This window comes from Simochromis diagramma, unplaced genomic scaffold, assembly GCF_900408965.1.
Source record: "Simochromis diagramma unplaced genomic scaffold, fSimDia1.1 OVJJ01000271.1, whole genome shotgun sequence".
NCBI classification, from domain to species: Eukaryota; Metazoa; Chordata; class Actinopteri; order Cichliformes; family Cichlidae; genus Simochromis; species Simochromis diagramma.
Genome location: NW_024386909.1, coordinates 100961 through 128128, shown reverse-complemented (window position 1 = coordinate 128128; position 27168 = coordinate 100961). Strand labels below are relative to the sequence as shown.

At 41.4% G+C, this 27168-nt stretch overlaps 1 protein-coding gene across 2 annotated transcripts in view; it reads right to left on the bottom strand.

The window, feature by feature from the left end:
• The window catches only part of LOC120736178 (matrix metalloproteinase-16-like), a 73233-nt gene extending 50116 nt beyond the window's left edge, over positions 1-23117 (bottom strand). Inside the window, exons 1-4 of one of the 2 annotated variants that reach the window (XM_040036156.1) lie at positions 22588-23117; positions 4994-5142; positions 3768-3782; positions 3365-3487 (exon numbers count right to left, since the gene is read on the bottom strand). In XM_040036156.1, coding sequence (XP_039892090.1) covers positions 3365-3487; positions 3768-3782; positions 4994-5142; positions 22588-22713 — 413 coding nt within the window. In that variant the 5' untranslated portion in view covers positions 22714-23117. The remainder of the gene's footprint in view (positions 1-3364; positions 3488-3767; positions 3783-4993; positions 5143-22587) is intronic. The other variant, XM_040036157.1, reaches the window with a different exon arrangement.
• Between the last annotated feature and the right edge of the window lie 4051 nt (positions 23118-27168).

Here is a 27168-nt window from a genome sequence, read left to right as displayed (position 1 = left end):
CAATAACAAATGGAAATAATCCCTGCCTGCTCTGAGGCCACACCACATATTAAACTCCATACTGCGAGGTGATAATGACTCCGAATGCAACTCATGTGCTGTAATAGTACCTGCATGCAGGGAAAACAGTAGGGATGCCAAAGCTAATTAGTGCCTCCCCACAGAAAGTACTGTATGTGGCTACACCGAGACCAGCACACACCTGGGGCTTGCATGCATTTGTTATACTTTCCAAATGTCAGTGGTATTTTTTTCAGGACTATTTTAAATGCTTGAAGCCTGTAACAGAAAGGCAGAGGTTCTTCGGGGAGAAACAAGAACAAGATATCCACTTTTTAGTTAGACTTCTACAGTTTAACTGTAGTGTCTGTAGAGAAAGTGTTTGTTTTGAGGTAGCGCCTGTTCCTTTAGCAAAAGACACCTGGGAGTCCAGTGACTGTGTGCAACAAGAGCACCTGATCTGGGATTGAATGGTTTAGATGCAGTTTTAAGTTTGATATTACATATGATGAATTAAGCCAGCGCTCATCCTCTGCACAGTACCATCCGTGCAGTGCAGCACGGCGGTGGCAGCATCATGTTGTTGGGTGTGTGTTTTTAAAATTCATTATGTCATGTCACCTGAGCACTCATGATCTTAGACTGAGCGGAAAGTTCTTCCATCAAGGCAATGACCCTCAACACACAGTCAAGACATTGCTAAAGGGGCTTAGTGACTAGGGATGTTCTTACTAACTTCCTTGTTAGTCAGTCTAATTTTACATTTCTTTTTACTCAACAAATCATTGGGTAATTAACAATGACAGCACATGTGCAGCCTTTGACAGCTGTTAGATGACCCAATTTCATATTCAGCTTTTACACTTCCAGGCATTACCACAGTCAGATGGCACTGCATAATATCTTTGGGCCAACGGTTAACATAAACATAAAGTGGCCAAGTCACAGCTCTGGCTTGAACCTATCAAATATTTCAGGAAGTATAAATACTGTGCGAATACTGGCCCAACTTGACAAAGCTCTGGAAGGCCTGCAGAGAAGAATGGTAAAGATTCGCAAAAAGATTCGAGGTTATAACATATTATGTTATATTATGTTTTATAAGTGGGGAAATGTTTATTCCAGCATTATATATATAGACAAAACCTCTGTATCAAACACTCAGAAGTGTTCTAGCTAGCTAATGCTAATCACATTTTCATGTATGCTTTTACTTTCTTTACCATCGTCATACGAAACATAAAAACAGTTTAAGTCTACTGGCTAATTTTTGTGTTTACTTCAACTTTGATTTGAATTTTAAAGATCTGCGACTCTTGAGAACTCTGAGAACATGTTTTATGACTGAGGTACAATATTCCTAAAAGTCAGCATCCTAATAATTTATGGGCATAAGGTGCTTTGGATAACCGTTACCGTCACTGTGACTCATAGCTTTCAGCACCTAACCTTACAAGTTCCCTTGCAGTTAGCACAATTTTATGTTTACCACCGTCCATCGGTGAACCTCAATTATACTTGAAAACGTTTTTTCTTCAAACTGAGAAGGAAAGATGTTGCTTCTTATTCTGACACGAATGCATAGCAGCATTTCTTAAATTACTGACAAGATTTTGATACTTGAATCAGATTTAAATGAGGTGACCCGTTCTAACACTACATAAAGAACATTTAAGCAGATTAAAAGAGTCGTTAGACGATTGCATTCTCCAACTACCTCCATTGCAATCTGACATAAAAGGAGCAGCTGCAGGCACATCTGACAACTGACTAGAGGCCACATCTATGTACACATCACACACACACACACACACACACACACACACACACACACACACACACACACACACACATATATATATAAATATATATGCACACACAAATACACACACTCAAAATGCTCCCATTCATTTACATAACCCTAATCTGTCAGAGAGTACCCTCTGCCTTCCACCAGGGTTTCCTCCTCCTCCTCTCAGCTCATGTCTTTCTCTCTGAATCTGCTTCTCCTGTTCTCTTCTCTTTCCTCTCTCCTCATTTCCACCCTTCTCCTCCTCCACTCTGCATCGATCCGCCTCATTGGTTTGGTTTCTTATCAGTGGTGCTGCAAATGAACCACGTGCTCAATTTCAACTCAATCTCAAAAAAAGAAAAGGTTATTCGAGGCCACTGAGCCATACATTATATTTAGCAGGAATTACCGCTTATGCAAAACATTTTTAAAAATCTAGAATAATAACTGAAAAAACAAGAACAGCACTTGAGGATTGTCCATGAAACACGAAGCTGAGGCAAGCAACAGTATAACACACATGAAATATTACAGAATCTGGGCTACTCACTACATCTTAGCAGAGAAAAATTATATAACCACAGAAAGCTGTCCTATACATTATTACTCATGTAGCGGGATGTCAGAAAAGGCGCTGGTGAATTATGAAATCGGTGAGGTCACCAGTGCGCGTACACTCTTTTTGCATTTGTGCTACATGTTCTGTCAGGAGCGAGACGGCTCCGGCAGTGAGAGGTTTGATGGACACGGCCTGTGCTGCTGTTAATGTGATGTTTAAGGCTCTGAGTGACGAGGAACTTTACTTGACCTTTGCTTTTGTAGGTTCGCGTCCATTACGCAAGTTCAAATATTGTGCTTCTTTCAGTGGAAATGAGGAAGAGAAATCAGGGATGTCAAAGTGATTTTACTTGGTTGGCCACATACAGCCTGTCTCAATACAAGAAACAGTTTTTGTACATGATAAAGAAGCTGCTAGAGTAGGGGGTAAGACATCTGTCAACGTAACTCTTTGGACTTTAACTGCAAGAAATGAATGTGTAAGAAGGATCCGGCAGCTCATTGCCCAGACTGTCCTGTAATTATTACACAGAGGTTTTGGTTAATCCAAAGAAAATGTCCCCTTTTTTTCTGAAAGAAAAACAAAACAAAAACCCAAAAAACAGAAATTTCTTTGGTAGTTAGTGAAAAAACATCTGTCAGTTAATAATCTGTCACTTAATTACATTGATGTACCATGAATGGGCATGTGGGAAGTCTTTAGCAGAGGGAAAATCTCATGGGCTGGATTGGAGTCTTTGCTAGAATGATTCTGGCCCACAGGCCTTATGTTTGACAGCCCTGCTATAAAGCTTACAGGCAGGGACAGGTCAAAAGCTCAAACGACACGGAAATAAAGGAGCTACTGAAGAAAAAAGTATTCTTTCTTCCTATCTCTATGTCTCCCACACGGCTGCTCGGGTGATTGGGGTCTCCTCGCAGTTTGGGGTGTGTTTCTGGGGTTTTCTGAACATGCTGTAGTGCTAGGTAGCACTGAAATGCCTTGAAAACAAAAGAAAAGCTGAATCCACCCACCTGTATGTGATATGTTTGTGTTGCCACTTCTGTCCCGTGAGGGCGTACCGTCGTTTCCTGACACTTAATCTGGACACACCCCCTATTTGGTCAGGAACCCCACATCGGGGCTTCTTCATCCACCTGTGGAGAGAGGCGGGGAGGAAAAAGGTTATATCGGCAGCAGCACATTACCTCCCCCACCCTGACACAGTGATGTTACTGGCTCACAGGAGCCAACTCTGAGCCAGTGTCACACAGAACAGATGTGCAAAATAATTCAATATGATGCAATTTTTGCACATTTATATGTAAAAGAAATGCAAAGATGACAACGTGTTGATAACAGAACACACGTACTTCATCGTAACACCCACACAGTGTAAAACTACATGTATTCAAATGTACAAAAAAGGTGCCTCACCTTATCGTGTTATCCCTACATTAATCGAGAGAAGCAGAAGGGGGGAAAAAGAAACAGGCACTGTTAGCTCATCACATTTCACTCTGCTTCAGCCCAGCGATTGGATAGCTGTTGGTCTGCATTCACATAGCTGGCCACCACATCGCCACATCACAGTTCAGTGACCAATGTGAGCGCTTTTGCTGCGTGTAGCATGGATGGTATTTCGCTGTTGGTGCGCACAAATGTCAGCGAGCACTGTTTTAGTGATTTGCAGGTATAATGCGGCGAGGTTAAACCCGGGTAAATCCAGGGCTGCTTTAAAAACACAGATGATCTGTGCCCTCGTGCCACTGCCGCTCTCATACAGATGAATAATTTAAAAACATCTCTTTAAAGACTTATGAGAGCCCCAGGTGGGTTTTCACTCCACTACACTCCTGTGTGCAGACAAAATATAATATAACAATGAGTCTTTCCATTAAAAAAGAAAAAAAAGAAAGAAAATCCAAACCAACATGACCTGCTTGATTGCTTGTAGCTGCTGGGCTGAGGTTGGACTGTTCAAATGAGGACAAAGCCAACCAGAGTCGCAGCTCTTCTGTCTCCTCCACTGTCTATTAATACTAAAACATTGTGAAGTCTTTGATCTGACATCGGAGGTGTACTCTTGCAAAAACCCTCTTTGATCACATTAATAAGCCCCACTTAGTCTACGTTACGCCAACTTTGCGTCTGGCAAAACGACTCTGGTCGCCTTAAAAATGTAAGACGGGGCGAAAAGAAACACAAACAGCCTGCACCTCCATTTTTGAAATTGTCTAGTTCACTTGAACTGTGAGTCCTACAAAAAAGAAACCAAGCAACACAGTTCGCAGTGTGTTTTCCCTCCTCAAATTAATAAAACATCTACCTACAGTATGCCCGAGGCCCTCAGCGAATTTAGATTTTTAGTCTGAGACTGTTCATCAAATCATAAAAATCCATCTGAGATCCACATCTCTCTCTTTTTAAAAGCCACATGAGCAATTCAACATATCCATAGTAATTACTTGTATTCAGGCGAATACAAGAAATGACCAAAGCAAACACCATGGTTTCTCTGTAGCTGTAATTTTACACTCAGCCGCTTCCTGTTGTATTCTTACCCGTGTTTTCTTATTTTGGGCATAAACCCATCGTGAACCTTGTGCATAATTCATACTGTGGCGTCTTTAAGGGTATTTTTAAAGGTGTGTGTGACTCACTCTATAGTGTTGCTGTCCAGCGTGCCTGTGACATTTAGGCCGTAGCGGCGCTGCATGGCAGCGATAGCAGACTGCATGACTCGGGCAGAACGCAGCACTGACATTCTGGGGTCTGCAGGAGGGAGGTAGCCATACCTCTGGAGCCATGCCTATAAACAAGGAAACAAGGAGGAAAAAGGTTAGACATCACTGTAAACTCCAAGGAATAATCTGCAAAGACTGATTTTTGGACAGGAGCTAAACATGATCTCAAAATCATAAATAGACATTTGAAGACAGGAGGCAGCTTAGCTTGAATATAAAGTTTGAAAACGTGGGGAAATATCCAGCTTGGCTCTTCCAACAGCTATAAAGCTCATTAACCGCCTCCGCTGTGGCAAGACACTTCACCCGCACCCTGTCCAGCTGAGCAGCGCAGAGCTGCTAGTGCTGAAGTGTGAGTCCAGAGTTCCTACAAGTAAATTTATGGTGTAGTTTGTGTTTTTCCTGTGCATGAGAAGCATTTTAAGCAGAAAGCACACTCCATACGACCTAGAACAACATTTAAATGTCATCAAGATAAAACTCCGCATTAAGCTACACAGAGCAAAGATCAGCTAGTAACCGGTCTAAGGACACATCTGAAAAGACATTTGTAAAAGGGCATAAGTAGAGAGAGAGAGAAATCTCCATACCAGTCTATAGTGCAGAATGTCATCCGTTATCATGTCATTTTACTTGTCTGGAAAGGGCTTTGGTGTAATAAAGCTTTGAGTGTCCCTATAAAATCCAGCCAGAGGGAATCATTGCTCAGATCTTTGGACCAAGCAGGAGAAGCAGGAATCGGTCGGGCGTCCCCACAGAAGAGGCTTTAGGGATTTGGATAGTCTCAGCCTCTCTGTATACACTCAGTCCTCATCGTAAAAATGCCAAATGTGGGATTAGCTAACTGCTGCATATCGGAACACAAAGCCAACAGCAAAACGAGGGTTAAATTGTTTTGCTTGAAGAGCGAAGAAAGTGAAACAACACAACGTTGGCCCGGAATCTCAAATACCCAGTGAACTCAGAACTGCCGCGTGTTTGCCTCAGACCTTCTTATTTCTCTTTCAGCAACTCTGTGCTGTGAAACCTGAGCGCCGTTCTCGTGCACAGTGTTTTCAAGCTGCTTCAGGCCCGCTGCTCAGGATAGCATACACACTGAGAATGAAATTTACTAAACAGGGAGGGAAGCCCGGAGTGCGAGAGCGAGAGGAGAATGCAATAAAAAGCAAGAAATGCGAGTCTATAGCTTCGTTTACGGTGACTGCGCTCCACATCCAAGCAGTAACAATGAGCTCTTGAAACTTATTGTATATGCTGTTTGTAGCAGCGGTGCAAACAAGCTGATATGTATGACTGTTCAGAAGGTGAGAAGAACTGAACATTTCACTCAGCTAATGTGCAAATGAGGACACTAAATAAAAAAAACATGACACCGGGAGGATGCCCAGGTGCCTGAGCATTGTGGGTAAGTGTGGTGGCAACTGCACAAAGCAGATCCTAGCTGAGAATGTGAGTGATCTCATAAATAGTTCATGCAAACATGGGGATTCCTACTGGTAATTAACAAAGCATCTTATGAGCAGGAAGAACGAGCAAGATCATTGAAATACATTTCTTTTAAAGAACTACATAAAGCTTCTCCATTAGGTGATTGTGCAACTGAAGGGTGATTAGCCTAGCTTAACTTCAGATCCAGATAATGCCCATGTTTGTCCAGACTCTAGGGGTGGGCAATTAATTATCCCAAAGGGCCACATGAGAAATTGGGACTGCTGTGAGTGGCTGCACCAATAAATAATAATTAACTTATATTAGCTTATCAGTGTGGCCCTCCAAACAGTCCCACCTTTTGGGAAAATTAATGCCCACTCCAGTCCAAAGCAAGGGCGAAGCTAAAGGGTGGTGCATGCCAGTGTAACAGGGCAGCTACATCTCTTAATATATGAGCAACTCTAACCCACATAATTTTCTTATAGAATAATAAAGTATGCTGATTCTGATTCTGATATGTTTGTGGAGACAGGAGGTCTGTACTGAACTTTCAGCCAATTTTTAAGTGATTTCTTTATTGTTTTTTCATTTCTAATGAGCTGGTTGGAGCCCTGCTGTATCGCCCCATTTAACAATACATGTCCACCAGCCTGCCTAAAGCTCACTCTTTAACATTTTATATATAACCTGCTTTGTTTTAAGGCAGCTTGATCCTTTCAGGCAAAGCCAGACTTCTAAACCTGCTAGTCTTTATGCTAAGCTAAGCTAACTGCTGCCAACTTAATTACCAGCCTTACTATAAATACCATATTGTTTCTCGCAACACAGGATTAAGTTCTTTCATAAAAAGGTGACCTGGAAAAATAACTTTCTTTTCTTTCCACACAGCCAGTTATTCTGAATCCCAGACTTTTCCTTTAGTAATTTATGAGAATAAAGCTAAGAATTATATTGACAAAATATGTGGAAATTATGTTTTCTATTTAATTATTAAAGTAACTTCATACATTGTTAATTACACTTGAGAGAAAGACATGTTATTTCAGTAAGATCAGAACTAGCCAGCGAAACAGCATTTCTAAACTTTCTACTTTCTCTACCCTAAAATTGTTTGATGAAAGGAAAATATTAACAGTGCCAATGACAAACCCAGTTACTAATATATGTCTATATTACATTGGAATATAAATAACATTTAAAAAAGCGGCTTCTCATTGGAGTCTTAACTCTAGAATAAGCGAGACTTTCTCTCTGTAGTTTGTGTCGTGACTGGCACATCTACTGAGACCTTCATGAAGAGACTCAAACTCTGCATCAATGACTTACAGTATCAAACTCCACTCTCATCACTTTGGCAGATGCCAAAATGTTACACCTGTGTCATGATTCACACTTCCACGTACCTGCCTGTAAACCCCAAACCTCTCTTTGTGTATTTTCTTTCTTCCCTTTCTTTACTGCACGCTTTGGTGCTTTTCGTGCCCATCCTGCAGCCGCACTCTCCTCGTCCCCCTCTCGCTGTGAGTGGGTGGGTGATAACATTACAACGTGTGTCAGATTTACTAGATTCAATTTTAGTTAAAATAAATGAATAAATAAATCTGCAAATCTGACTGCACATCAAGCCACGTGTTACAGTTACTCCATTGCGTTTCCCAGCAGACTTTACGAGTACCAAACACTGTAAGATCTTCTCTTCTCTTTCTATGCCCACATCTTCTCCACCTCATGGCACTCTTTTCCTTCCAATGTCTGCTTTAATTCTTCTTGTCCTGTAATCATCTCTATGCCTCCCTCTCATCTCCTCTGTTTTTTTTTTCCCTTTGGTAACCAAACTTTGGCTCTGTCCTATAACCACTGCCCTAGTGCTTTCAGAGGGAAAAGGGAGAGAGGAAAGGGAAAAAATAGACGATACAGATGAAAAGCACACAAGTTCAGACGTGGCACTGCATATTTGTAGCAGAACGCTTTTTCTTTTTCTTCTGTAGTTCTAAGAGACTACTGTAAAACCTGATTTCATCAGCAGAGAGATATTTTAATTCGACGCCAGCTTCAATCGGCTGGATGGGTTTTGAAAAAGTTTGGGCACATATTTCCTCCTGAGATAAAAAGAGGCTAGGGAGGCCAGTGTATTCGTTTTCCCAGAGGAAATATTTACTTCTGAAATTGAGATGTTCATGAACTTAAAGAAACTGTCAATTTGTGACCAACACTTGGTGTGCGGATGTCATCGATGTTTACAGAGCTACGTGACGATTATGTAAATTAAAGGCTGCAAAGAAAACTCGCTTTTTTTTTGGGATGCAAGAACTAAGTGATGTGTTTGTGCTTTGAGTTATTGCGGCTGTCGCTGTCTACCACTCAAACATTGAGGGGATATTGGATGGTGCCAGTTCGAGCGCGCAGGAGGGGTGAAGGGTTGTTCGACGTCCCATATGAGAATGAAACATGGTGGCAGGATGTGGAGGGTGTAGCTGTCATACCGGTTCTTTATGTAGACCACCGTGGGGAAACAGCACGACAGCACAAAAGGATGAATATAGCAGCAGAGGGCAGCCGGTAATTCCAATGAAAATTTCCGCATTGACAGCAAAAACAGTCAGCTGAGTCATTTCGGTCATTGTGTCTCTGCTACTGCAACGTTTGGCAGAATAACCAAAATAAGGGCTATTGGTTCATGTCCGCTTCCTCTAATCTCTGGACATCTGCTTCAAAACGCAGCCTCACTTCTTTTTAGAACTTATACTCTTGATACGTCGCTTTGACATCACCAGGATGGTTTTCATAGTCTCATTCATTAAGCTAAAAACACTCCAAACTGTGTTTGTTGTAGTTTTTAAAAAAAAGCTCAGATTACTTCAAAGCTTTTCCTCAAACCGCCGCTTTTGCTCGCATTTCCTCGTGTCGTCGTTCACGCGGAAAACCAGAAACTTCCACAGTCAAACAAAAAAGTTGCCACAGTTGCAGTTTCAGGACCAAAATCCACACGCTGCAACGCAGGAATCAAAGAGAAGCACGAGCTCAAGGCTCACATTTATTAAAACTGCACACGTTCAAAGATTCAATCCAAGGCTTTGATCTTTAATTCCGTCATCGTGCCAAACTTTATGTGACTCCGTTGGGAGAGAGGTTAAAGATGGAGGAAGCACAAGTATAAATTATTTCCAGTATTTCCAATATTGCAGAATTTGAAGCTATAATAAACCGTGAGTATTATGTCCATTCGTTCAATCAGAGTTGACTTTTACAACCTTCACGATGGAGATCTTATAATCAGAGAGAGAAAAAACTGAAGATCTAAAGACGTGTTCTGCTGAATCAGTGCCGAGCACTTTACTTTTTCTACATTTCACTCTCCCATCTGTCCTTATCTCTTTCTGTTTTCTTTCATTATCCTCCCTCTCTGCTGCTGCCCACTTCTCATCCTCATCGATTTACTCTTTCCCTTTGTGATCTATGGTTCCCGGGGTTCTGCCGATGCAAGGGTTCCTGAGAGCAGGAGGCTCCACTTCGACAGCATCCTTTATTCAATAAGACAGAAATTCTTCCCCGTCCTGCTCTCTGCAAAATGGATAATGAGGGAGCTTGTGAACGTAGATGGTTTGGTTCAATAAAGTTGCAATTTGGATTTCTTGTCAGTGTAATAACAGGGACACAGAACAGTAACCGTACTTTCTGTAGTCACAGGGATTGCAGATAGAAATAGAGCCCAGGACAAATGAGCAGGAGATGGTAAAACCATGAACACATCAGTAATTCAGCTCCCAGATCAAAGCATCAACACTTTTTACTTCATACGCTTTTAGTGTTTGCAAAGGGAGCTCAAGAAAGGGCAGCTACAAAGAATCCAAAGAAATATTTGGAGCACTGATGGAACAGTTCTGAATTGTGATAAATACACCTTTCAACTTGGATTTTTTTGTTATTTTTTGCACAAAGCAAGATATCTTTTACGACTAAAAATGTCCAAATAGCTAATAAAAAGAAAAGGAGCCCAGTTCCCCTAGAGGTCTGTTGTTGCCGTCTCCAAAAGAGAGTAAATGGTAAATGGATTGATTCTTATATAGAGCTTTTCTACTCTCCAACATGCCACATTCACACATTCACACAAGCACTTTCTTCTATGCTTTAAGTGCTTTCTATCTGCCATTCACACACATTCACATCCGATGGATGCATCGGTTAGAAACTTGGGGTTAGTAACTTCCCAGGCATGCAGACTTGGGGAGCCAGGAATCAGACCACCAACTTTCCGATCAGCAGCTGACATGCCCTACCTTCTGAGCTCAGGAGTAGGGCTGGGTATCGTCACTGATTTCTAGAATCAATTCGATTCAGATTCACGAGGTCCTGAATCGATTCGATCCACGATTCGATTCAATTCGATTTGAATCTGGGAAATTTTGCCTCAGACAGTCAGAAATATTATAATTCAGATCAGGACATTTACATATTTTTGTATCTATAAAAAGGAAGCTGACACTTTCGAGACTTTATCAAAGGTGTGAGCGCCACAGCAGATGCCTTTGTGTCAAAGTAGCTGAAGATAAAACACAGAAAAACATGGTGATTTTCCTGGCCTGGGATTTTATAAAAATATTCTGCAGTACATCAAAAACGAAAGAAAATCATTAATCAACATATGAACATTACCTCTGAAGTTACAGAGGTTTTATTAGAGACACGGTTAAGCGTTTTGCATTTTGTATAATTTTAAAAAGTTTAAATTTGTTCAGAAGCCTATTGAATGGCAGAAATTAGGTTTTCTTTTCGGAAGTAAGTAAAAGGGAAAAAAACATTGGCCGACAGCGCTGTAAACAACGGTAGTCTTGTGCGTAACAAGCAAGCGAATAATGCAGAAAACAGATTTAGGGGATAGACGGGAAACTGTTCTTGAACACTGAGAGAGAGAGAGAGAGAGAGAGCTGTGCATGAAGTGTGATTTTATTGTGGTGGAAGCAAAACAGCAAAAGTAAGAGGGAGTCCATGACGATGTTTATGTGAAGCTTAGTTTGGATCTTCTTTTGCTGCTGGTTCGGTCAATATCGTTTGGAGAGAGATCAAACTAACAGTTTTACAATCAGCGCAAAGGGGGCGTAAACACAAAGTCAATTTCTCATATTAGATCCCTATGTTAAAATGTCTTAAACTAAACTGTTTAAAGTGGTGTGTACAGCTAATTACCACCTCTATTACAACTCTGTGCTAATCAGCTAATTTAGGTTACTGGACTGGACCTCGTGACTGATCAGAGTCAAGTTTATCCTGGCGAAAGATGATACTTTTAGCAAACAAGCCACTTATGGCTGCTCCCCTTAACAAGGGGACACCATCACGGCTAGCTCGGCATGTTTGATTTGGCAGCTTTAAGGTGCCAATGTACCAGTATGTACAATGTAAAACTGGCACGATCGTACACTCGTGTCCCAGCTGTGACAGCACCAAGTTACAAAGCTCAAGAAGTGCACTGTGGTGATAATTTCACAATTTTCACCACAAACTAACTGGAATTAATCATCATACCTGGTCGATCAATTTGAGCACTCACTCCAAACCAGCCAAGCATTGTTCTTTAAGTACTGAGCGTAGGGCTGCACGATTTTGCATAAAATGAGAATCACGATTTTTTTGCTTAGAATTGAGATCACGATTCTCTCACAATTTTCTTTTCCAATATAAATATTTATTGCGCTTATTAACTGCACATCAACTTCGTAACAGTTGAGACTGAACATAAAAACAACAAATAAACATAAAAACAACAAATGTCTCACATTTTGTCGTTGCCGCAAAATGTTGTACTGCTTGAAATTCCGTCTCCACCGTTGCTCGACACTGCGTGTATAGAGCAGGTAGTGCAACAATAGAAAAATAGTTGCGGGACGGCACTGTGTAGCGTTTGTCTAGGGTGTTGATCATTTTCCTAAATCCCTCGTTTTGCACAGTGTTGATGGGAGCCATATCTTTGGTCAGGTGATAAGTGATAGCCTCCGTAATTTCTTTGTGCCTGCGGGAGTTCGACGCTGTATAAGGTTCCCGTTATTGATGTTTGGGTGGTTGACCGGGACGGATTTTCTCCAGTCACTTTCTCGTCATCCCTGACGTGCTCTCCGTTGTTTTTTTCCCTGCCAATTTTAGCAGCCAGCTTCTTTATCACGTGGTATAAGGCTCCGCCCTTGTCATTTGTGAGCGCTTGTTTTCATGCAGAGTACATCCCAGATCAAAATGTGGTACAATTGTCTTCGTCTTTTTTCTTCTTTTTTTTTAAATCGTTGTCATTTGGAAATGAGATCGGACATAAGTATGAATTGAGATCGCGATTTTTTTTAACAATTAATCGTGCCGCTCTAACTGAGCGCACCCTGAAAGCAGAAGGCAGCAAAAGCGCTATAATGAGGTTAAACTTCTTCACAAATCAAGTCCCTCTTGAAGTGGAAGGATAAGGAGTCAACCAGCAGTGCCCTGACAGAGGCTAAAATCTCTGAAATGCATCAGTGCCTATTTTTGGGTTCTCCACACTTGATTTCACTTTACTTTGAAGTAGATTTCTCTCATGCTTCAGATGTGAGAAGAACCTGGCCTCACCTAACCTCCCTGCACACTTCTTCACGGTAAGTGCATTTCTTTTTCACCCTTGTCACATTATGAGGAAAAGAAATCCACACACACACACACACATCTCACGGTTTCAAATTTCCGTCCTCAAAGTTGCCCTAAAAAGGCTCTTCTGTCCCATTTTACACCTTTACCTGTTTCTCTACGCCTCTCATTCAACTACTTTCAGCTACACTTTTCAGTTAGAGAATTGTCTCAAACAGAGACTAAAACTTGTATTATCATTAGTAAAGCCATCTCAGGTGAATTTGGGCAGCATTCAGGGGAGGCTCAGACATCCAGATGTTCGACACGAGTGCTGAACTGAGGTGAACTTCGTCTCATCAGACCACCTTCCAACGAGCTGACTTGGCCTGTGAGTTGACGAGCAGAAGGCGGGCTAATTAGCCGATGGGTGCCATCAAAAGGCCACCTTGTAAGGCGACGGGATCACTCCATTATGGATGAGATGTGGCTCAGGAAGCCCGGTCGTCATGGCAACACACCGCCATCACACAGCAGCTGCTGATGTTGGCATTTGTGACTGATCAGCTGATAGGGGCTTGGTCCCCTCAGGTTACAGAGACGGCATGTGACCTATGTTGGAGACCACATTTGCATTAGCTGTTCACTGTGAGCTTCAGTCAGAGGATGAGGGCTGTAGAATAGCTACAGTTAGTGTGCAATACAATCGTTTTTGTTGTTGTTGATTTTGTCTCATGAACAATTTACAGATATGGCCCACGTGGATTTCATGGTATTCTAACTTTCTGTAGGTTTTTCTGCTTCTCAACCTTAGTCCCTGTGATAAAGGGACAGCAACATTTTCTCAGCCTGTCTGCAAATCTCTGAATTACACTCCTACTTGGAGCGGGCTTGTAACAGACCCTCAGCGAACGCCAGAGAGTTTGTTTACAAGCTTGTGAGAAATTTCACAGGCATGATGGAACAGAAGAGATCAACTGTTCATCATATTTTAATTGAGCTTTGTCAGGCTGAGTGCACATGCTGTTGCTGGAGATTTATAAGAAATGATATTCTATTATATACAGACAGTGATAGAGCCAGAATATGTTAATCGAAGCAAGAAAGTGCTGAGCATTTCTTACAATGCGGTGGGACATCACTTATATTAATTTTATCTTTTTTTCTGTAGGCTAAGAAACGCATTTCCTTGGTCACTTACTTTTACTATTTGGTGATACAAGCATGACATCCATCTAGAACATACCATGAAGAAACATTTAGTAATTTTATTTTATGATCAGTAGCTGTGAAAATGTTGTTATTAAGCACTAATAAAGTGCACAAGCGCATTAGAATTTAGCTGAGTGATTGTGCTCATCAAGTGTGTCCACATGGGAGTGAGAGTTGCAGAGAAATGGTTACTAAAAGTTACTCGTGGAAAACAGCTGTTACTGGATATAACTACTGTTCTCTGATTATGTGTTTAGCCTTCATTACACAGGCCTAGAGACCGGTCTGCACCCTCCTGCCAATGGAGAATATCTACCTCCAGAGTAAAGTTGTGCCTCAGAGCTCTGAGGCACAACTTTACTCTGGAGGTCAACACATCAACACAATCAACACATTTCAAAAAGTGCAACTTTTACTTTGAAGACAAGTGGTCTCGGTTTCCAGTTTGGAGTTATAGTTTTCAGTCTGCAGTCTTCTATGCAAAGAAATGGCAATCGTAGCCACCTGCTAACAGTCAAAGAAACTGTAAGGAGAATTTAGGTATTACACCCAATATCGCTTTGCCACTAATTTCCTGCTAGCGGCTGGCAGCAACCTTCAGCAACCACTTGTCAATCGGTCACAGAATGCACATTTTTTTTCCTAGCGACAGGTGGTTACCATAGCATTGCTGACCAATCTCTAGGCCTGCATAATCGAGGCTCTAGCAGTCAAATTCACAGCAGCTGCCATGAACCATTTGCAACTAGTGAGAGAATATTCATTTTTCTCTTGCAACCAGTGGTCGTCAGCTAGTCTCCAACCAGTCTGTGTGAACAGAGCTTAAAAGCCTTTACCTCTGTCTGGCCCATGGATAGACACAGAGTGAAGATACTTTTTAAAATGTGGTAGTGCTATTTTTAAATTAGATTTTATAATTAAACCATTTTTTCTGGTGGCTGAACTAGTCTTTAATTATTCAGGAGGTCCACATGTCGAAACTGTGATCAAACTGAGATCTAGCTGTCAAGAAATGGCCAACCCGCCTTTTCACAAATAGGTAGCTGCATTAGCAGAGTGGAACTCTGTGTGTCAGTTAAATTGTTGCCGAGACAGAAATACAACCTGTTAAAGGGCAGCACCTGTCAGTTGTGGCCTCAGACACTGAAAGCCCTTCTGTTTTCTATTCTGCTCGTCTAATGTGAATGATTTACACCCCGGCATGCTGACAGAATACAATTAGCTCCCTGCTAGGACAGAAAAACAGTATTGGAAGACCTTGCCCAGAGTCTTTTCTACACTACAAATAACACGCTGACCAATTACTCTACACTTTAAAAAGGAGAATGAATGTACTTTTTTAAAAATGATTTCAGCTGCAACTGTTAAGAAAGCCTGCGCCCAAGCATTACTGTTGAGCACATCCAGCCACTTGATTCATTAATAAACATTTAGCAGAGTAGAGACATTACATCAAAATGTCCTGTGAGTATACCCAGTGATGATGGTATGAAGTGGCTCAATCTGTGCTGCAAGTTGGAGCAGAGCTGCTAGAAGTGATCATCTCTCAGCACAGGTGACTTGTGGGAACAAGATCCCAGCCTTCTGGGGAAGCCTGCCACCTCTGACCGCCCTGAATTATTCATCGGTTACATGCCGGACCACTGCGAGTATGCCAGGGTCGTCAAGGCAACCGCAGCCTTTTCCTGCCCACACAAATAACCGCATACCCACATGATTCAAAGTGCCGTACTCAAATTCATACTGTAAAATTTAAACGAGGGAAAAAAGAATCAACCTGACTTTTAATGAAACCAAAACCATCGTCTGCACCTCATGACCCCAATGCGATGCGATGACTGCAGAGGCTGAGCAGGGCGCTGCAGCACATTTAGCCCCTAGTGCCTACACACACACGCACACAAACACACAATGGCTTTATGCATGCCATGTCCACCCTCTCAGTGGCCCCATTAGGATGAAATGTCACAAAAATGTCATGGAAAAATGTCAGAGTCTGATCATACATACTGATCAGAACAGCGGGCTTTAAGTGGATAATCTTTTGGGAGCATGTCAAAGTATTTTAATGACTTAAGATAATGAAAAATGACAGCAAGAAACATCAAAATTATGGCATGTGACAGGAGCTGCAGTATGACATCAATCCTAAAAGACAAAAACCTCCATGAGGCTGTTTGATATTCAGGTTTCAAAGTACATTAATTTCTGCGATGAAGCCCAATCGCTAATTTAAACACAGTGAAATGTGATTACATGCACGCAGGAACAGATTGAAACAGTTGTCATGACTCACAAAACTATGCGTACGTTTATATGTACACACACACCCCAACACACCCCTGAGCGTTTGTCAAAAGCCTAATTGACAGACTTACACGTGATGCCCCATTGGCATCATCTAATGTTGCTGTTGTTAGTGACATTAAAGATTTAACAGCTCAGTAAGCTGTGACCAAAGACGTGTCTTAGAAAGAAGGAGACTGACATGCAGGGAAAAATTCTGAACAAAACATAATAACAAGTGGCTGCTCAGAGAAAGTCAGGTGTGCGTACGTGTGTGTGTGTGTCTGCTTGTGTACGTGTGCATGATTATGAATCATTTACGTCTGTGCAGGTGTTGTTGTATTTCTCCAGGATTGGGTGAACAGACTGACACAGACACCCCAGTGGCTCACAAATCTGCTCTCTTACCAAAGCCAAATGACGTCAAGGAATGGTGTGTGTGTGTGTGTGTGTGTGTGTGTGTGTGTGTGTGTGTGTGTGTGTGTGTGTGTGTGTGTGTGTGTGTGTGTGTAATCCATATGATTCCTCAGTGAGAAACGAGGGCGAAGCGCACCAATATAAATACACTCATAAATATGCCTGCGTGCACTCAGACACAGGAGGTGAGCTCATGCACACTAAGTGTACTGTATGTAGGAGGGAAAATACGGCTGCAGGGAAACAAAAGCAACAATTTAATATCGACTTTGTTAAAGATAAATTGTTAAGGAATAGCCAGCCCAGCCACTGATGGAACACGAAGCCTGTGCCACAAAAGGACGTGATGCATTTTCAATTGGGGGCTATTTTGGAGAACTGTGTAGTTAAGTTGTTAATATCAGTGCTGATAACCACCGTGGCGCAGGGAAAGTAAAGAAACATTCAGTCTTCATTAACTGTAAATTCAAGGAAAAACACACCAAAGTACTAAGCACACTGTTTGAGTGCCAAGCAATTTCTGGGAAATAAAGAAAAAAAAAAAAAAAAAAACACCAGTGAACGATTATCACCAAAAATAGCAAATGAGGTCTGTTAACACTGTTTTCTAGTGTATGGTGTTATATTAAAACATAAATTCTCTCTATGACCTGCAGGACACACAGGCACATGGTGTGTCATCCACACACGTTCGCATCAATTGTTTTCCATTATTCAGATGCCACTCAGGGGCTGAGCATGCCAACTGGTAACATGAGCTGAGACGTGGGGATGAAGCTCTCCCATTCCTCACACAGTGACAACAGCACTGAGTAGTTTGCACTGGGCAGCACTTGAGCTTGGCTTTAGCCCAGTGCTGAAAGCAGCTACACTGCCTACATAGCTATGTAAAGAATATAACACAGTAATAGTTTATTTAATTATTATAAACTTACTCAAGGGATAGTTTGTCAAGCATGATTTTGTTGCCACAGTTGGATGAGAACTTCTCATCCCATTCTTGTTTTGTGACCATTTAAAAATTACGCTAAATACAGAAGACAATAAGCTTTGATTAGCATAATGCCTAGCCCAGACTGCACAACATTTTTGCCCTTTATGATTAGGGGTGGGGGATGTGTATCTGAAAATCTTTCCTTTCTGTGACTTTCTGTGCGCGCTTGTCTTTGAGGACACGTGCGATGATCATCAGGAAGGAGACGCTAGCTAGAGATTTGCAGAAAACAAAGTGACACAGGATGTGCTCAATTTCAGCTCCAACACCAATGCCAATCACCACATCGGTCAGTTCCAGCTACTTCCTCTGATCTGATCGCAGCTCTGACTTTCAGTTGCTGTGACACACTATGAAATACAAAATGATCAAGTTGCACTTTCATTCCTGATGCAAAGCAACACCCTACTTTGTTTGTTGCAGGTCATAATCAGGCTCAATTCATGTAGTCTGACCTGAATTTGAAGCTGATTCAGCACAGCCATGTAGTTAAATGTTAAACTAGCAAGTGGGTATTAAAAAAAATTAAATCACTGCATAGGTATAACAATACATCCCAGTTCAAGTTTGTAGGATAATTAATATACATGTAAATACAGATGTTTATTGATGCTGATTGATGCATTTATAGTTTTGGACAGAACAAAGCAAGCCATCTTCATTTTTCAATTATGCTAAGCTAACAAGCGTTTATATTTGTTACAAAGATGTAAAGTGTATGCTTCTGTTTTACACTTATGGCCGGTCCATTACTGTGCAACAAAAGATCAAAGTTCGGTTCTGCCTTATGATTGATGATGATCGGCTCTTTCACGATTCCTCACTAACAGGTGAACAAACAGAGCGAGCTGACAGAACTCTTGGTTGGAGTTAATAATCACAGCCGACAGTCAGCAGAGTCTAGCCAAACCACCTTTTATTAATTCATTCATCCATCTGAGAAAGGATGTGTTAACAGATGGGAGTACAACTTTGCGCTGTCTTTGTTGTACAGTAGATTATCTTTGACTAAGCAACTTGTCTTTGTCTCTAGCTGCACAGTGGCATGATTCAAACACTTCAAACACTCAGAGCGCAGCTCTGCACCTGATGCCTCCCAGTGAAACACTGAGTGTAACCAAGGCAGCGTGATGCTCACGAGGCTTTAGTGGGTGCACATCGGTGTTGTTGTGCTCCAAGAGCATCTCAAATGTAAATCACAGAAATACCTGCAAGCAATACAATTAACATTTTGAGTGATTCGGCCATCTTTGGACACAGATGGAAATGTATATGGTCATGTTTTTATAACATAATAACATATTTATATTCATATAAACATATTCAAAGTATTCAAATTCCAGAGGAAAAACAAACACTTAGGAAATGTTTCAGACACACTTTTCTCTTAAAGTTGTTCCAGTGTTTCGGCAAAATTCTGCTTTTCTTCCTGTAACTGGCAGGACACATAATCATCTTTGTAAGGCTTCTCCAGTGGAAACGTATATTATGTACATAATAAATGAGTGAGTATTTGTAGTGATCTTGGAAGTATAACAGTGTAAAATGGAATCATACATTTCCTTGAAATGAGTATCTCCAGTGTAGTTACATTTTGGTATGTGTGTTAGAAGATCAGCATGAAATCAGATACACCAGAGGCTGATCAGCCAGTCATCCATCATGGCCAATCAGCTGAAAACAGCCGACTGGCCCATCGATCTGTGCATCTCTACTTCAGACAAACTTGGAGCGTGGCCGAGCACAGCTCGGCATGTCTCTGCATTTGTGACACTAAGTGGAGAAAACGCTTATAAAATATTAAGTTACATTTCTCCCTCTAACTGTCTGATATTGTCAAACAGGGATAGGGGGGAAATCTCTCTGTTTTAATTACTCTGAATTATGTAAGAGCTAATGATAAAAATAACCTGAGATAAATCAACTGCCTGCAAGGCCCACCTACAGCATGACGCCTCGCAGAGAAAGCACTTACTTTATTGGCTGTCGCACAAAAAACGTTGGCTCATCCATGTAAAATCAATCTGGACTGAAACAGAAAATAATACTCACAAGGAGATAAACAAAATTAAGTCAAGCCTGAGCCATTGTTAATGGCGCTGTCCAATTTGCAGAGAGAATTACTTCAGGGGAGACAATCGAATGGACGAAAGCTGAAGAGCTTTCAGAAATCTTTCTGCAGCAGCCATGTATAGTGCTGAAGTGAGGTGTTACATGTTCCTATTAATTACTCTTATCACCGAGTGACAGGCTGTCCTTCCTGTGAAAATGTCATCCAAAGCAAGAGGAAACAGGAGAAACAAGTGGGGGAATGACAGCATTACAGCCACTTTGTCTGTGAAGTCAAATCCAGGAAGGTCGGCAGCGAAGGCTCCATCCAAAAGGGTGAGGTTTTCTAAAAGACCGCAGTCTGACCAGTAATCACAGGGCAGGCTCAGGATGACCTCCCACCTCAAACCACACCTGTTAATTAGAGGAAATACTCATCTGTGTCTACTCTCTAGAACACTTGGTGTAGGAGTAAACACAGTCCTAACAGCTGAGCGAGTGGCTCCAGTGAAAGCAGCACAGTCTCCAAACAGAAACTGTTTAGAAAGATTGCGAAACTGCAGCCAAATTCTACCAGCCTGGAGTGGGACTGCACAGCATGTGCTTTACCGTGACTTTGCTCTTCTTTGAATACCCCCTTAGGATCAAATTAAACACTTTCTTTTGGGGGATTTTCTTTAAGCCTCATTCATTGCTCTTTTCTCCCATGCCGGGCATTCCCACTTGAAGCAACTTGTCAGTTTAAAGCCCACCTGATGCTTAAATCAAACTTGTTGTTGTTGGGCAGAGCAGACTGCAACTTTCGGCAGCCTCGACGCCTCTCTCGTCTCATTTGTGACAAAGACGACAGCTAAATTAGGGACCAGAAAATGTCTCGCATTACAGCAGAAAGCCCACTTTTCACTAGCAAATGAATGAGAACGTGTGGAGGCTTTTTCAGTCCTCCACACGTGCATGAAAACACAGTAATCATAGATATCAAACTACTGTGAGCACGCTTGTGAGCTCGCTGGCATCTTTACCTGACAGGCACAGCAGGGGCTCATCTTGAGGTACTTTGCATTAATATGCACACTGGTGCTGTTGCATTTATTTGTAGGTTGTCAAAGTTAATCAGCTCCAGACCATTTCGCTTCCTGAGAATGACTTATTAAAGTTGAGAGACTTTGAAAAAAGACAAAAAAGAAAAAGAGAGCCACGACCGCTGAGCACATTCACAATTCAGTGACACAAAGAAACAACAGATGCAAGGGCTGGAGGTGGATAATAAGATTCAAGTGGAGGTGGACGACGTGGGAGAAGGGAACGCTCTGCGAGAGAACGATGATGTTAACGCTAATAATGCGTTTTTCACCAGGTTAAATGGTACCGAGCAGCACGGGTTATTATTATTTTTTTTTTTTACCAGAGATCAGGTCAGTGCTGCCTCTCTGCCTCTGGCATGCCAAGCTTGCAAATGTGGAAATGTGGATGTGGGACTCGAGTCACTGTCAGTACACATGCCAGGATGATCCTGTGCAGCGGCTCCTGTTTGCATGTGTGTGCATGTTTGAGAGAGACAGACAGGAAAGGGGCTGCTGAGCGCAGTGTCACAGCCTTCTCTGGATGTAAAAGGGGCAGACGTGCACGGCAAAAGCCACAGATTAAGTTGCACACCATCTTGAAAGAAACACTAGCAGAAGTTGGAGAGATTATTTTTAAAAGTCTGAGTCTCAGAGTTCATTGGCACAACACTTGTAGCCTGAAGACGTTCAACTACCCATTAAGCCAGGCGGTCGTTTCAGAATACAAGCTGCCTTTGTGAAGGAACCTTCCCTGCTTTGTTAAATTCTCATCTGGCTGCCCACATTGTTCTCTGTGACCCCATAAGATCTCCTTCCTGCAGAGTGAAGCCTTAGACCTGAGTTTGTTTGTTTTTTGTTTGTTTTTGCAGACACGGGGTATGCGAATGCAGTAAAACCACTAAAAACACAAAAATCTCGCACATACCCACTCTGAATGTCTGCCCATTGACTTCTGACATTGTTGCTCATGCTGGCTCAGTTTTTAAAATCATAGGGTTATGCATTGTTTACATACCTAGATAAGAGTGGAAATGTTATTTTGTTTGTGTGTGTTTTTTTTTTTTTGTTTGTTTTTTTACATTAAGGTAGCCCACATTTTGTTTCAATCCAAAATTCAATGTTTCAGCACTCTGAGAACACAAACAAGCACAAGCTGGGGAGGGAAATAAAGCTTTGAAACCCTCTAACAATACCTGCACTTCCATTCAGAAATGCACATTCCTTGGGAAACTGTCTAAAAGCGGCTACCGAACTGGGTAGAACTACAACCCAGCTGGGCATCTCACAAAGGGTCTGTTGTTGTGGTTGGTGAAACATCAGCACAAGGGAGATTGGAGTTACAGAGCAACTCTAACACTTTATTATTATTATCATTATTTTAAATGAGGATAACAATAACACAGTTTAATTTAACAAAAAAAGTGAAGCTGTTGTTGTGCGGGAAAATCTCTTGGATGTCAACAAATCAGTCCTCTTACCTCTACACTGAACGACTGCTCCTCTCCGTTCACGGCACATAAAATCCACAGCAACAACTGCAAGCATAACGTCCCCATACAGCAGCTATTAAGACATCTCCTACTGCGGAGCGCCAATAAAACCATAGTGACCCCCGCTGTTGGAGCTTATTGTCTGCGCTCAGTTTTATTTACAGGCGACACAGAGAAATGGGCAGCGGGAATAAATCCTACACATTTGGCAGCAACATCGCTGATGTCTCGCTGTCTCTCTTGCGGTGCCGAAAGCAGAGGACGGGGGAGAGAAATGGGCGAAGGAGCGGATTCGTCGAGCCCTTGCACCCGCTGCTTTCGCCGCGGTTTCGGGAGGAGGTTATCCCCGGGGAAAGAATCGCTGTTAACGCCTCTCAGGCGCCTCCTGGTCCCACAGTCCCCGGGTCAGTCCTCCGGTACACCGGCCGTTGTTCCAAGCGGACGCGTCCAGCCCGTTTTCTGCACCGCGCGGCATAGCTGCCCGTTTTCAATCGTGTTTCCCACCGAATGCGCATGTGCACACTGGCACGAGCGCCCCCTCCCATCCCCATCCTCATCAAAATCCCAGATAAAAACATAACAGTCCTCATCCTGCCAGTGCAGTTTGACACAAACGTAAGAAGCGCTATTTTCCCACTCAGCATATTCCGCTATTGTTCTTCTCTTTGGGTAAATAAACACGCAGGCTTCCGTATTTGGCTCCATGGCATTTTTCACATGGCAACAAGCAGGGACAGCTTATTATTGTGCTAATATAACCAACTTTATTTCATAACTTGAGAAGAGTAGAAAATTGTGACTGTTCATGAATGCCCCATAAGCTTTTATGATGTAAATATTAAACTGAGTAGCATAAAAGTGCAAGTTAAATATTTTTTTAAAAATAATAAAATGTTTACATGGTTTTTATATCGTTTTTAATACCTTCTCCCTATACTGCTATGTATATTTAGATTTACATTCTTATTTTTATGATTTCTATCAGCCACAGCCAAGCTACATGTAATGTGCTCCTGTGCCCATGCGTATGGGATTTCTGTATCCATGTTTTAAACCCTCCTTTGCCAATAGAGGGCGATGACAGGCTCAGTGTTCAACCACCTCCCTCAGTGTGGGTGTGTAATCCTACTCCGATATCTCCTGTGTGTCAACTTGGCTTCCAGTATAAGGTAATGATGCCATCAGGAGTGTTGTCACCGTAGAGAAAGTGATGTGTTCACGGTTTAAGAGCGCTCCTTTTACAAAGAAACCTTTCATCAAAGTCTCATCTTTGCATTAATAAAAGACTGTGACAAATCTGTGTCATTTATTATTGGTAAACAGAGTTATATTGCCTTTGCAATGGCACTTGGGTCCTCACTAATACACAAAAAGTGCCACATTAAAGAGCCTCTGTTTAATCTCCTCGTATAATAAAGAAGGGGCAGGCATAATGACCCAGGTCAATGATTTTCTACTTAAACTAACACCAGGGGACGAGGAACAAGCAGCATGTGTGCCACAGCAAAAGGTAGGTGAGCCACACTATTAGGCTATTAATGAGAGTTGACTTTGCACACACACTCCAGCTTCATCCTGGGACAAATTCTCACACTAAATGGATAAAACTCCATTTAAAGTTTTGAAAAACACTAGGAGCGTCAGAACAGGCACAGTTTGGCTTGAACCCCGTGTGATCCACATGAGTTCTGCAGGGCATCATGTCACGCTAACTCTTAAAAAAAAACATCATCTTGCTTATTACACTTCATGGAGGAAGTATTAATCATAGTTTGCAGATGTAAGTTTATTGTATCTGGACAGGAAATGACAAACACTTTGGAGCACTGTGTCAGCTCATAGGAAAGGGTAAAATTTATTGTGTGTCTAACAAGGTGAAGCTCGGACTCATGAATTATTGATTCTTCTTTTGCACAGCTCTGTTCTGAAGTGGTTAGGATGCCTCGTCGGTGATGAGAATGTAGACACCCAGTAGAGTATTTTAAAATTAATGTGACAAGCTTTAATTTGCAAACTTTAGAGATGACGATTATTAATTTACAGACAGACGTCTTGTTTAATAACTTGTAGAAACATCATGAAAGCATGCATGTATATTATGAAATTTTAAAAAAAGCAGCTTCCTGGAAAGCAGTGAAATTACCAGGTAAAGATAAAATTAGATGCACAGTTATGGTAGATGCCTAATATGACTCACAAATTCCAGGAAGAATTAGCTAGTGGCAATAAAAAAGAGAATGTTAAAAAAAAAGACGAGCTGACTCAGAGTACTTAAAGTCTCTACAGGTCGCATAAAATCATAAAAAGTACAGCTCCAATTTAGATAAAGATAACATAATGTATTTATGTAATCATAATTATGTAGAGCACATTTGGCCAGATGTCACAGTGTGATTACAAAGCATAAAATGGAATAAAAATCAATCCAGAGATGAAAAAATATGCATTGCAAAACACTTAAATGTAACATTTTATTTAAAAGCAGTACACAAAGTACATAAATACATGGAAAAACAAAAAACAAATCTGCCACACATGTCTAAACATCCATCCATCCATTTTCTTCCACTTATCCAATTCAGTGTGATGAGGGGACTGGAGTGTAGCCCAGTTGTCACAGGGTGAGAGGCGGGTTACAAAGTGGATAGGTTGCTAATCTGTCACAGGACTAACACAGAGAGACAAACAACCATTCAGGGCCAATTTAGAATCAGCAGTTAACCTAACCCCACTTAATTCATGTGTTTGGACTGTGGAAGGACACCAGAACGCCACACAAAAGACAGAGTGGATTCTAACCCAGAACCTTCTCGCTTTAAGGCAGTACTAACAGTATCAACCACTATGCCACCAGGCTGTCCCATGTCTAAACAGATATGTTTTTATCTTCCATTTAAAAGAATCCATGAAACCAAGTCTTTTAGCAGGTGTGTGGGACAAACAGCAAATTTAGCATATTTGTCTGAGGGTAAAAGACAATACTACAATGCTCTGTGTGCATGAATAAAAATATTAAACTGGATCCTGAACGTGAGGAAGTATTTAAAATAACCCACAAGACTGCCTAAGAGAGTAAAAGCATACTACGATTGTTGATAAACAACGATATGAAGGCATACACGAGCATCTTTAGCTGCACATTTAAAGCTCTAGTCTCAGTTTTCTGAGGTTTTTTATGTTCATCTGAACCTCCGTCTTTTCAGCGCTAGGCCATAAAAAATGGTAAATCATAAAATTAAGGCATTCTAGAAGCCAAGATAGGAGATAAGCTGCAATGACTTTGACGAAAAATAAAGCTAAATATCTATCTAAATTTTTGATAATGAGTACTTCAAAGGCAACAGAAAAAGGCCACCTAGGCACCTTGCAGTTATTGAGTCAGCCATGAACTCCTCAGACAGCCCGTTCTCACTCCAGAGGCTCCTCTGTTCACCACAGTATTATAAAGTCGAATGTAGAGCCAACATCCTAGCTAAATCTGACAGTTAAAGCTTTGTCCAAACTTGAAGGTGCAACTGGAAAATGATCATCAGCAAAGATAAAACAGAATTACTGAAAAAAAAGTATAAAGTTGTTGCAAAGGCCCAGTCAAAATCCAGACGTCATTCTGACTTAAATGCTATGGAAGGACCTTGTTAGAACTGTGCAAAAATAATGTCCTGCAAACCAAAGCAAAGCTGTAGAGTGGGCTAAAAATTAATCCACAACAATGTTAGAAAGCTTAGAACTGACAGAAGATGTGCCTTCTTTTTATCATGACAGTATACAGGACAGCAAAGGCCCAAGAACTGAGCCTTGTTGGACACCACAGGGCAGCGGAGAGGAATCTGATGAAAACCCTACAGAACAAACGAAGAAACCTCAGCCAATGAAATTAATTAAGGTGATGATCTATCTTGCAAACCCTTAGAAGACCACCTCCCAAACTCTGACTTAAACGTGTTGTTATTTTATTCCTTCCCATATTCTTTTTCTTTTTTTCAGTATGTTGTTTGGTAAAAACCTCTCTAGAATAAGATCACAGCACACCCTGGCATCACCAAAAACCATAGTTACTACTATAGTATAGGTATAGTTATAGTTATAGTATAATATGGTATTGCATTCAGTGGGCTAGAGGTTAACTTCATTTTACTTCATTTAGTAATGAAGGCAGTAATCACTGCCTCTGACAGAAAAATACAGTAAAGAAGAGAGAGGTGTTGAAATGCAGTTGTTGATAATAACAAAGGCTATCTTGGGATTCATTTTTGAGGAAGAAATTATGTCTGCAAAGTAACCAGTCGAGGCTTCTTTTACCGAGGCTTTAAACTAATATAAGCGATCTTTAGAGCACAGACAGTGGAACTTGAACTCAGTGGCCTTCCACAGTATCTGGGTCCTTTCTTGGGTAGCAGACATGTATTTATCTTTTTCTGTTCATATAGGATCCACCTCTTTTTGAAAATCCAGGGCTGTGACAAAATTGCTAGAGATGAATGGCAAATTATGAGTTCAACTGAACTCAATTTGAACATTTTCCATTCATAAATCCACTGTGCAGTTATTAGCACAAAAACAACTTCTCTC